The 9,583-nt window shown below is 45.9% G+C and overlaps 1 protein-coding gene across 1 annotated transcript; it reads left to right on the top strand.

Annotated features, from left to right (window-relative positions):
- The first annotated feature begins 2,518 nt into the window (after positions 1–2,518).
- On the top strand, positions 2,519–9,346 carry LOC139543451 (serine-rich adhesin for platelets-like). Its single transcript, XM_071349551.1, has 3 exons — positions 2,519–2,858; positions 7,689–7,923; positions 8,011–9,346. The coding sequence occupies exons 1-3, from the start codon at positions 2,519–2,521 to the stop codon at positions 9,344–9,346; spliced, it is 1,911 nt and encodes a 636-aa protein (XP_071205652.1).
- The last annotated feature ends 237 nt before the right edge of the window (positions 9,347–9,583 follow it).

Here is a 9,583-nt window from a genome sequence, read left to right as displayed (position 1 = left end):
GAGCCTTCCCAACCTTCCCAACCTTTAAATGTATTTATTTATTTTTTACCTTTATTTAACTAGGCTACTAGTTAGAACTACTACTGCCTTGTTCAGGGGCAGAACGACAGATTTGTACCTTGTCAGCTTGGGGATTCCCACCATTGTCTCAAGGACTCAAAATTCCCTTTGATAACCCTCCATTTTTCCCAAAACAACAAAAACCTTTCACAAAACATGACATCATGTAACAATTTAACATTAAAATACCAGTAAGGTGATGACCTTTGTGGACAGGACAAGTGATATCAACAGTAACAATATGGTGATCAGAGAAACCCACAGGAGTAATATCACACCTTCCAACCCTACTAGAGTAGTGATCAGATACAGACAACCTGTCTAACCTTCCAACCCTACTAGAGTAGTGATCAGATACAGACAACCTGTCTAACCTTCCAACCCTACTACAGTAGTGCTCAGATACAGACAACCTGTCTAACCTTCCAACCCTACTACAGTAGTGATCAGATACATACAACCTGTCTAACCTTCCAACCCTACTAGAGTAGTGATCAGATACAGACAACCTGTCTAACCTTCCAACCCTACTAGAGTAGTGATCAGATACAGACAACCTGTCTAACCTTCCAACCCTACTAGAGTAGTGCTCAGATACATATAACCTGTCTAACCTTCCAACCCTACTAGAGTAGTGCTCAGATACAGACAACCTGTCTAACCTTCCAACCCTACTACAGTAGTGATCAGATACATACAACCTGTCTAACCTTCCAACACTACTAGAGTAGTGATCAGATACAGACAACCTGTCTAACCTTCCAACCCTACTAGAGTAGTGATCAGATACATACAACCTGTCTAACCTTCCAACCCTACTAGAGTAGTGATCAGATACAGACAACCTGTCTAACCTTCCAACCCTACTAGAGTAGTGATCAGATACATACAACCTGTCTAACCTTCCAACCCTACTAGAGTAGTGATCAGATACAGACAACCTGTCTAACCTTGCTGCACTGACACGACCTGCATTAACTTTTAGCCATGTTTACTGCCTAACTTTTGCATTCCTTACTCTCCACACATCAGAAAGCTCAAACTCAGGTAATAGACCAGACAGACAAGTAGCTGACCGCAGGTGAGGTTCTTCAGCAGTGTGATCCACTGTACAGTTCCAGTCCCCCACTAAAACCATACACCCCTCTTGGTCACACTGTCTTAAGGTTTCCTTCATTTTATCAAATACAGCAATACACTCTGTTCCCTCATTAGGAGCATAAACACTTAGTACCATGAAATTAGTACCATGACTGAGTATATGCTGCCCCTCCCCACCACATACCCCAGTCAACCTCATTTTCCTCATCACTATGTGTCTCCTGTAGGAAAACTACATTAAGCCTTTTCTGTTTTATTACTTCTAACACCCAAGCCCTCTTATTCCTGTCCCTTCCCCCATTAATATTGAGAGAACCTCCCCTTAGTACCTCCATATAGAAAAGAGAAAGGAGAAGCAGAAGACACCACAGAGAAACCAGACAAGGAGAAAAAAAACACCCTATGAGGCATGATCATCGTCATTGTTTTATTTTTCTCTTAACCTGACCATGTTTCCCACTACCTTTTGCTGCTGTGACAGCAGTAGCAAATTTCAAGTGAAAATGCTTCTTCTCACTCAGCTGGTCTAACCCCACTGTCTTCTGTAACATCACAGCTGACCTCACAAACTTATCAACATAAGTTTGCCAATTTCACAGATTTCCCAAAAGTCTGATCCAGGAACCCATTTACCTCCTCTGTAAATTGAGTCTTCATCAGCTTCTATCATATCAGGAGAGATATCCATATCCTTCTCCTGATCCTCCTCAGCTGAGGCCACAGACCACTGACTCCCCTCTACCACATCCCTCTCAACACTCCCCACTTGCACCCCATCACTCGTACCAGGCATCTCCTCCACTACCTGCACCCCCTCCCCTACTTCATTACTCATAGTGGGCATCTCCTCCACTACCTGGGAGACTAGCTCCACCTGAACCCCCTCCCCTACTCCATTACTCATAGTGGGCATCTCCTCCACTACCTGGGAGACTAGCCCCACCTGAACCCCCTCCCCTACTCCATTACTCATAGTGGGTATCTCCTCCACTACCTGGGAGACTAGCCCCACCTGAACCCCCTCCCCTACTCCATTACTCATAGTGGGCATCTCCTCCACTACCTGGGAGACTAGCCCCACCTGAACCCCCTCCCCTACTCCATTACTCATAGTGGGTATCTCCTCCACTACCTGGGAGACTAGCTCCACCTGAACCCCCTCCCCTACTCCATTACTCATAGTGGGCATCTCCTCCACTACCTGGGGGATTAGCTCCACCTGAACCCCCTCCTGTACCCCATTACTCATAGTGGGTATCTCCTCCACTACCTGGGAGATTAGCTCCACATGAACCCCCTCCTGTACTCCATTACTCATAGTGGGCATCTCCTCCACTACCTGGGAGATTAGCTCCACATGAACCCCCTCCTGTACCACAGTACTCGTACTGGGCAACTCCTCACCAGTCTGAGGAACTGGCTCTTCAGATCCATCCTTACCTTCTGCAACAATATTTTTCTGCTGCATAACATTTCCCTCTGGTACAAGTTGCAACTCCGTGCCCTCAACACGGACAACTTGTTCCTCAGCAACAGGTGCTTTTGGCTGCTCAACCACTGTCGGCCCACCTCTCCCTACATCAGTGGGCCCAGGCATTACGAGGACCACCTGCGCCCCTCCCTCTGCCTTCTCCCTTTTCGGGCAAGCATGTCGCTTATGGCCAACATCCCCACACTCAAAACACCGTTGACTACCCGTACTAGCATAAGCCATATACAGTCTGTTGTCATACTTGACTTTAAACAATAACTCCAAAGTCTGTTCCGGTGAGTCCAAAAACATAAACACCTGTCGCCGAAACGACATAACCTGTTTCAACGCCGGGTGTTTGCAACCCAACGGGACAACCTTAATTGAAATTGCAAACTTCCCAAACCGTAATAGCTCGCGCTCCAATAGCTCATTGGGAATAAATGGCAGTACATTTGTAATCGTTACCCTTTTTGACGGAGAAAAAAGCGGTGTAACTTGAATAAACATTCCTTTAAGAAGTACGCCATGCTCAACCATACAATCAACAAGACACTCTTCTTTATGAAAAACCACCGCCAATTTATTCATCCGTGATGCATAAGCAACATTCTCATATCCTACCTTCTCTCCTACGGCGACCAGAAACTCCTCCACAGTGACAGTAGCTTCAGTAACACACCTAAAGCCGTGTCGAAGTGACAGGGACGGCATCCCCATGTGGGTCGGCATCCCCGCCAAAGCCAGGGTAATTTCGACACGGAAAACAATATACTTAATTCTACCACAACAACTAAATAACAATTATGATAACCTTAATCATGCAGAGGGAAAAAAAATACCACCAAGAAAAGGAAACGTGGAATAAAAACTAGGATATCTAACTCTACACAACACTCGCACTCACTCATACAATTCCCAGCATGCACCAAACACTCCCAGCATACAGAGAGAGAGAGAGAGAGAGAGAGCAGAGACAGTAAACAGAGAGAGAGAGCGAGAGAGCAGAAACAGTAGAGAGAGAGAGAGCAGAGACAGTAAAGAGAGAGCAGAGACAGTAGAGAGATAGCAGCAACAGTGGAGAGAGAGAGAAAGAGAGTTGAGAGAGAGAGAGAGCAGAGACAGTAAAGAGAGAGAGAGAGCGAGAGAGCAGAAACAGTAGAGAGAGAGAGAGCAGAGACAGTAAAGAGAGAGCAGAGACAGTAGAGAGAGAGAGAGAGCAGAAACAGTAGAGAGATAGCAGCAACAGTGGAGAGAGAGAGAAAGAGAGTTGAGTGAGAGAGAGAGCAGAGACAGTAGAGAGAGAGTGAAGAGACAATAAAGATAGAGAGCAGAGACAGTAGAGAGAGAGAGAGAGCAGAGACAGTAGAGAGAGAGAGCAGAGACAGTAGAGGGAGAGAGAGAGCATAGACAGTAGAGAGAAAGAGAGAGAGAGAGTAGAGAGAGAGCAGAGAGAGTAGAGAAAGAGAGTGCAGAGACAGTAGAGAGAGAGTGCAGAGACAGTAGAGAGAAAGAGAGAGAGAGAGAGAGAGAGAGAGAGTAGAGAGAGAGCAGAGACAGTAGAGAAAGAGAGTGCAGAGACAGTAGAGAGAGAGAGAGAGAACAGAGACAGTAGAGAGAGTAGAGAGAGAGCAGAGACAGTAGAGAGAGAGAGAGAGTGCAGAGACAGTAGAGAGAGAGAGAGCAGAGACAGTAGAGAGAGAGAGAGTGCAGAGACAGTAGAGAGAGAGAGTGCAGAGACAGTAGAGAGAGAGCGAGAGTGCAGACAGTAGAGAGAGAGTGCAGAGACAGTAGAGAGAGAGAGTGCAGAGACAGTAGAGAGAGAGAGAGAGAGCAAAGACAGTAGAGAGAGAGTGCAGAGACAGTAGAGAGAGAGAGAGAGCAAAGACAGTAGAGAGAGAGAGATAGAGAGCAGAGACAGTAGAGAGAGAGAGCAGAGACAATAAAGAGAGAGAGAAGTCAAATGTCTACTGTTTGCTGATGATCTGGTGCTTCTGTCACCAACCAACGAGGGCCTACAGCAGCACCTAGATCTTCTGCACAGATTCTGTCAGACCTGGGCCCTGACAGTAAATCTCAGTAAGACCAAAATAATGGTGTTCCAAAAAAGGTCCAGTCGCCAGGACCACAAATTCCATCTAGACACCGTTGCCCTAGAGCACACAAAAAACTATACATACCTCGGCCTAAACATCAGCACCACAGGTAGCTTCCACAGAGCTGTGAACGATCTGAGAGACAAGGCAAGAAGGGCATTCTATGCCATCAAAAGGAACATAAATTTCAACATACCAATTAGGATCTGGCTAAAAATACTTGAATCAGTCATAGAGCCCATTGCCCTTTATGGTTGTGAGGTCTGGGGTCCGCTCACCAACCAAGATTTCACAAAATGGGACAAACACCAAATTGAGACTCTGCATGCAGAATTCTGCAAAAATATCCTCCGTGTACAACGTAGAACACCAAATAATGCATGCAGAGCAGAATTAGGCCGATACCCACTAATTATCAAAATCCAGAAAAGAGCCGTTAAATTCTACAACCACCTAAAAGGAAGCGATTCCCAAACCTTCCATAACAAAGCCATCACCTACAGAGAGATGAACCTGGAGAAGAGTCCCCTAAGCAAGCTGGTCCTAGGGCTCTGTTCACAAACACAAACACACCCCACAGAGCCCCAGGACAACAGCACAATTAGACCCAACCAAATCATGAGAAAACAAAAAGATAATTACTTGACACATTGGAAAGAATTAACAAAAAAACAGAGCAAACTAGAATGCTATTTGGCCCTAAACAGAGAGCATACAGTGGCAGAATACCTAACCACTGTGACTGACCCAAACTTAAGGAAAGCTTTGACTATGTACAGACTCAGTGAGCATAGCCTTGCTATTGAGAAAGGCCGCCGTAGGCAGACATGGCTCTCAAGAGAAGACAGGCTATGTGCTCACTGCCCACAAAATGAGGTGGAAACTGAGCTGCACTTCCTAACCTCCTGCCCAATGTATGACCATATTAGAGAGACATATTTCCCTCAGATTACACAGATCCACAAAGAATTCGAAAACAAATCCAATTTTGATAAACTCCCATATCTACTGGGTGAAATTCCACAGTGTGCCATCACAGCAGCAAGATGTGTGACCTGTTGCCACAAGAAAAGGGCAACCAGTGAAGAACAAACACCATTGTAAATACAACCCATATTTATGTTTATTTATTTTAACTTGTGTGCTTTAACCATTTGTACATTGTTACAACACTGCATATATATAATATGACATTTGTAATGTCTTTATTGTTTTGAAACTTCTGTATGTGTAATGTTTACTGTTCATTTTTATTGTTTATTTGACTTTTGTATATTATCTACCTCACTTGCTTTGGCAATGTTAACACATGTTTCCCATGCCAATAAAGCCCCTTGAATTGAATTGAATTGAGTGCAGAGACAGAGACGTGATCAAACGAATATACAGTACAGCACTGTGTGTTTGTGTGTGTGTGTGTGTGTGTGTGTGTGTGTGTGTGTGTGTGTGTGTGTGTGTGTGTGTGTGTGTTCGTTCAATAAAAAAGTGAGCACTTTTCTTTTACTGAGAAAGTTGGTATGGGGGACTGAAGGAGGGGGGATGAATAATTCGTACCTTACCCAGCTACCTCCTGTGTAAGGCTGAGGAAGATGGAGTTGAGGAACCATGATCATGAGAACAATGCCGGGGCTTATGATGAAGAGGAGACTGAACATGAAGTAACCATGGTGGTTAACAATGATGGAAAGGATGTTGACAACGTTGATGATGTTGATGATGATGATGATGTCCCTAATGACCTTGTCTTGCATATTCTCTATATTTCAGTAGAAAAATGTCAAGAAACAACTAAGATTCCAAATGCCAATTAAGGATCTTCCTTCAGATATCTGGTCATGGAGATGTCAAAGAGATGAAAATATCTTCTGTTGGACAGACATCAAAATGCAACGGGAATATGTGGGTTATGATGGGGATCCAATTAGGCAGAATTAGTGTGGATATCAAGGACAGAGAAAATAAAGGTGTTGCTGCTCTCTCTCTCCCTCGGCCATCTGTTGCTGAGAGTTATTCACAGAGCCAAATGGTACAACGTGTCTCATTCATCTAACTCGTTGTTCTATCTACAATTACTGTTAAAACAAGCCTTTGGTTATTTTAAATCAGCATTTAAGGCATTTCAAGGAAAATGCGAATAAATCTGAACTTTTCTGATAAGAAACGCTTGTTTTCTGTTGCACAAAGTTTTGAAATGTTTTGCTACGGTGTGCCCTAATGTACAGTATGAAACCCAGGCCTATATCATTTTAATGTTTCTATTTTTTATTTAACTAGATAAAGGCTATACGTACCTGTAAAAGACAACAAACACAACACACAATGAGGACAGAGGATGGAGGAGGAGAGGAGGAGAAAGAAACAGAAAGAAATGATAGAGGAAGTAAGGGAGAGAGAGAGGAGGAGAGGAGGAGAAAGAAACAGAAAGAAATGATAGAGGAAGGAAGGGAGAGAGAGAGGAGGAGAGGAGGAGAAAGAAACAGAAAGAAATGATAGAGGAAGTAAGGGAGAGAGAGAGGAGGAGAGGAGGAGAAAGAAACAGAAAGAAATGATAGAGGAAGGAAGGGAGAGAGAGAGGAGGAGAGGAGGAGAAAGAAACAGAAAGAAATGATAGAGGAAGTAAGGGAGAGAGAGAGGAGGAGAGGAGGAGAAAGAAACAGAAAGAAATGATAGAGGAAGGAAGGGAGAGAGAGAGGAGGAGAGGAGGAGAAAGAAACAGAAAGAAATGATAGAGGAAGGAAGGGAGAGAGAGAGGAGGAGAGGAGGAGAAAGAAACAGAAAGAAATGATAGAGGAAGTAAGGAGAGAGGTTACATCACTAGTGTAATACGACTAATGGACGTGACCTCTCTAATGGCCGTGACCTCTCTAATGGCCGTGACCTCTCTAATGGCCGTGACCTCTCTAATAGCAGAGACCTCTCTAATGGCGTGAACTCTCTAATGGCCGTGACCTCTCTAATAGCTGAGACCTCTCTAATGGCCGAGACCTCTCTAATGGCCGAGACCTCTCTAATGGCCAAGACCTCTCTAATGGCCGTGACCTCTCTAATAGCCGAGACCTCTCTAATGGCCGAGACCTCTCTAATGGCCGAGACCTCTCTAATGGACGAGACCTCTCTAATAGCCGAGACCTCTCTAATAGCCGAGACCTCTCTAATGGCCGTGACCTCTCTAATAGCCGAGACCTCTCTAATGGCGTGAACTCTCTAATGGCCGTGACCTCTCTAATGGCATGAACTCTCTAATGGCCGTGACCTCTCTAATGGCCGTGACCTCTCTAATAGCCGAGACCTCTCTAATGGCCGAGACCTCTCTAATGGACGTGACCTCTCTAATAGCGAGACCTCTCTAATGGCCGAGACCTCTCTAATGGCCGAGACCTCTCTAATGGACGTGACCTCTCTAATGACCGTGACCTCTCTAATGGCCGTGACCTCTCTAATGGCCGTGACCTCTCTAATGTCCGTGACCTCTCTAATGACCGTGACCTCTCTAATGGCCGTGACCTCTCTAATGGCCGTGACCTCTCTAATGGCCGTGACCTCTCTAATAGCCGTGACCTCTCTAATGGCCGTGCCCTCTCTAATAGCCGAGACCTCTCTAATAGCCGAGACCTCTCTAATGGCCGTGACCTCTCTAATAGCCAAGACCTCTCTAATGGCCGTGACCTCTCTAATAGCCAAGACCTCTCTAATGGCCGTGACCTCTCTAATAGCCGTGACCTCTCTAATAGCCGAGACCTCTCTAATGCCCGTGACTTCTCTAATAGCCGTGACCTCTCTAATGGCCGTGACCTCTCTAATGGCCGAGACCTCTCTAATGGCCGAGACCTCTCTAATGGCCGTGCCCTCTCTAATGGACGAGACCTCTCTAATGGCCGTGATCTCTCTTATGGACGAGACCTCTCTAATGGACGAGACCTCTCTAATGGACGAGATCTCTCTAATGGACGAGACCTCTCTAATGGCCGAGACCTCTCTAATGGACGAGACCTCTCTAATGGCCGTGCCCTCTCTAATGGACGAGACCTCTCTAATGGACGAGACCTCTCTAATGGACGAGATCTCTCTAATGGCCGATACCTCTCTAATGGCCGAGACCTCTCTAATGGACGAGACCTCTCTAATGGCCGAGATCTCTCTAATGGACGAGACCTCTCTAATGGCCGAGACCTCTCTAATGGACGAGACCTCTCTAATGGCCGTGATCTCTCTTATGGACGAGACCTCTCTAATGGACGAGACCTCTCTAATGGACGAGATCTCTCTAATGGCCGATACCTCTCTAATGGCCGAGACCTCTCTAATGGACGAGACCTCTCTAATGGCCGAGACCTCTCTAATGGACGAGACCTCTCTAATAGCCGAGACCTCTCTAATAGCCGAGACCTCTCTAATGGACGAGACCTCTCTAATGGACGAGACCTCTCTAATAGCCGAGACCTCTCTAATAGCCAAGACCTCTCTAATGGACGAGACCTCTCTAATGGCAGTGACCTCTCCAATGGCCGTGACCTCTCTAATGGTCGTGACCTCTCTAATGGCCGTGACCTCTCTAATGGCCGTGGGGTCATTCTGGTCATGGTGGCACATGGTGGCTCTCAACTCTTCTTGGAAGTAATTTTTCTTCTTGCCTTTAGGAGTGCGCTTTCTGGAGTGTGACAGATTTTGCCAGCAGGCCTGGAGACCACAGCTCAGTGAGCAGTCCAATGTCACGTTGCCAGTAGGCCTGGAGACCACAGCTCAGTGAGCAGTCCAATGTCACGTTGCCAGTAGGCCTGGAGACCACAGCTCAGTGAGCAGTCCAATGTCACGTTGCCAGTAGGCCTGGAGACCACAGCTCAGTGAGCAGTCCAAT

The sequence above is a fragment of the Salvelinus alpinus genome, chromosome 18 (genome assembly GCF_045679555.1).
Source record: "Salvelinus alpinus chromosome 18, SLU_Salpinus.1, whole genome shotgun sequence".
Classification (NCBI taxonomy): Eukaryota; Metazoa; Chordata; class Actinopteri; order Salmoniformes; family Salmonidae; genus Salvelinus; species Salvelinus alpinus.
Note: the sequence above shows the minus strand (reverse complement) of the source record. Positions and strands in the feature narration are given on the sequence as shown.

What these genes read in the sequence shown, in the direction of transcription:
- LOC139543451 (XM_071349551.1), top strand. Translation starts at nt 2,519, where the DNA reads ATGAACCCCCTCCTGTACCACAGTACTCGTACTGGGCAACTCCTCACC. An exon ending in CAAAACACCGTTGACTACCC is followed by an intron (nt 2,859 to 7,688) that starts GTACTAGCATAA and finishes CCTCTCTAATAG; the next exon opens with CTGAGACCTCTCTAATGGCC. An exon ending in GCCGAGACCTCTCTAATGGC is followed by an intron (nt 7,924 to 8,010) that starts GTGAACTCTCTA and finishes CCTCTCTAATAG; the next exon opens with CCGAGACCTCTCTAATGGCC.